Genomic DNA, 2500 nt, shown 5'->3' on the forward strand with positions numbered 1-2500 from the left:
TCACAGTTAAACATACTTGACTGATTATTGTGGAAACCAATCAATAAATGCAAATTCCAACTACACAAGGGATTCTCCAAAAGCATCAGTATGTGTTTGGTAACTGGTGGTTATGTGTCATGTTCAGCAACACTCGTATACTGCTGTTATATCCCAGTTAACTATATGCCAATGATATTTTCCCACTGCGCACAATTATACATTGACAGTAGCCTCTAACCCACTGTGTCTGTTTCAGAGCATTCTAGCTCAATGCCCATGAAAATACTTTCTTTACTCCCTGAAGAGAACGTTCTAGACACCTGGGAAGGGAGAGTGTTGGCGTGGGGTTGGCTCTTGTGGTTTGATTACACTAGGCTCTCTTAATTAAGGTTCGGCAGCATACTGGGTAACACAGGTTCAAGTCAAAGGGTTTCTACTAGTGTTGGTTTTTAAAGACATCTCGTCATGCCTCAGCGAGCATTGCTGTAATTTGCAGCCCTCAAATATGTCCAAAAACTCATGTTCATTTTTTCTCCAGTTTAAGATTGCAGAGCCAATTTAAAATAACTTTCCAAGAAAAACCATCAATCATAAAACCTGAAATGCCTGGGTTAGGTGGTAATTAAGATTCAGGAGACATTTCGGATCAATTCTACATTCTGGACAAGTAGAATGCATTTCAAACATTGAGAGATACAGTATTGATATGTCTTTATATTTAGAAACACCAAATGATGCAATAAGAACATTCCATTACCTTCTGTTACTTTGACTGCTTCTGTCAAACAAGGGGGCTTGGTTAGGTAGGCAGTGCAAATGTTACCTGGTGGAGCCACCATTCTCTGCCACTTTTGGAACAGACATGTCTTCAGACAGTCCCTAGGGCTGAGGTTGTAGGTCTTGTGCCTTGACATGAGCTCCTGCATGGGCTCCAGGATGACACACAACTGGGGACAACAAGGAAGGTATTAAGATGTAAGGAATGTAAGGTGGCGCTATCGTACGTGCGCTGTGACCAGGTTCGGTGAAGGATCTGGGAAGGGATTCTGCATTACTTATATAGTTCCCATCCAGATGTTGTATCGTTGTCGACCAAAGAATGAAATCTGGTGAACCCCCAAGTGATCTCAGGGAATCTATCACATAGGGACAGTTTGCCACCTTAAATGGATCAGACATTCACAGCTGCATGATATTAAGATCTAGTGAACCTCACGACCTGTAACAGTTATCACATAGGCTACATCACAACGCTCTACCCCCCCGTTAAGACACAGCACTGTCATTCGGTCACACACAAACAACTAAGGTCTGTCTTTAATAAGATAGAGTAAAAACTCTGTAGCAAAGGCAAGGCACTCAAGTCTCCATAAGGTTTAAAAAGCCACTAGCCACTTTAATAAAGGCTTTTCAAACCTTATGGAGACTTGAGTGCCTTGCCTTTGCTACAGAGTTTTTACTCTATCTTATTTTTGATCAAGTTCTCCCCACGGTAATGAGCACCTGTCCTTTTTAATACGTATATCAGTGGAGCCTAAGCATCATTCTTTTTTTCTCTATTCATTAAGGTCTGTCTTTAATTCAGATTGACAAGTCTGAGATAGAAATATGGTAACCCCCATTATTGTCCACTCCACTATCGACCGGTTTACTCTGTGTGTGCGTGTGCTGCAGGTGGAGTGAGCATACGTGTACTGTAACACGCTAAGCCCATGTCCTCTGCTCATATTGTCCTCCTGACACTGCAATATCCCCGGCAGCTCAGGCAACAATCTCTGGATTTGAGCCCGAAAACAAGTGCTATTTTCAGGCTGAATGGTAGGAAGCCCTCAGCTTTAATACATGGAAGGCTTAAATACACCGACTGCAAAAAAAAAAAAGAAAAAAAAAGAGAAATCCTTTTTTTTTACACTTTGCCAGGAAACTGTCACTCTTTTCGGAAGGACTGATAAATGGTGGGAAAGCCATGAGCGCCATTCAAAAGACAATAAAGACGCCATTTATGTGGGGAAAGGGTGTATTTTACAACACCCGTAACCTCTCTGAGAGCAGAGAAAAAATCATTAGGCCGGCCGACTACTCTCCATGACATGCAGAAGACAGATGATGTTTACAACATTTACAGTGTGAAATTGGCCCGGCGTTCACCTCGAAAAGTCAGCCAACAGCTCGTGTGCCACTCAGCCAGACCAGCATTGTTTGAGTAAAACTATAGGATGTCTGTGATCAGGACACATGAATCTGAGTGACAGTAAGTAGTCATCTTTAAAAAGGGAGGGAAGAACAGCACAGGTGTATGTATCTTTCTTTAGAAGGGCCCAATACACCGTGTCCTAACTACACGCGACACGAGCGAGCGTCAGTGACAAAATGCGTTCCATTGCTTTGTTTTCTATTGTTATGTCCTAGCTGGACGCGAGTGACGCAGCACAAAGCGGCGCAACGTTTTAACTGCCCTTTTGACGCTCGCCCTGTTCCTATTTTCCTCCTGTCGCTCGCGTTGACAGGGTTCGAAAGT

At 42.9% G+C, this 2500-nt stretch overlaps 1 protein-coding gene across 1 annotated transcript in view; it reads right to left on the reverse strand.

Annotated features, from left to right (window-relative positions):
- The window catches only part of ldb2a (LIM domain binding 2a), a gene marked incomplete at its 5' end in the record, with an annotated part of 47622 nt that overhangs the window by 6839 nt on the left and 38283 nt on the right, over positions 1-2500 (reverse strand). The window contains 1 exon segment of the mRNA XM_084459381.1: positions 806-929. Within this exon segment, the coding sequence (XP_084315507.1) occupies positions 806-929 (124 nt within the window).

This window comes from Borostomias antarcticus (genome assembly GCF_949987555.1).
Source record: "Borostomias antarcticus genome assembly, chromosome: 28".
NCBI lineage: Eukaryota > Metazoa > Chordata > Actinopteri > Stomiiformes > Stomiidae > Borostomias > Borostomias antarcticus.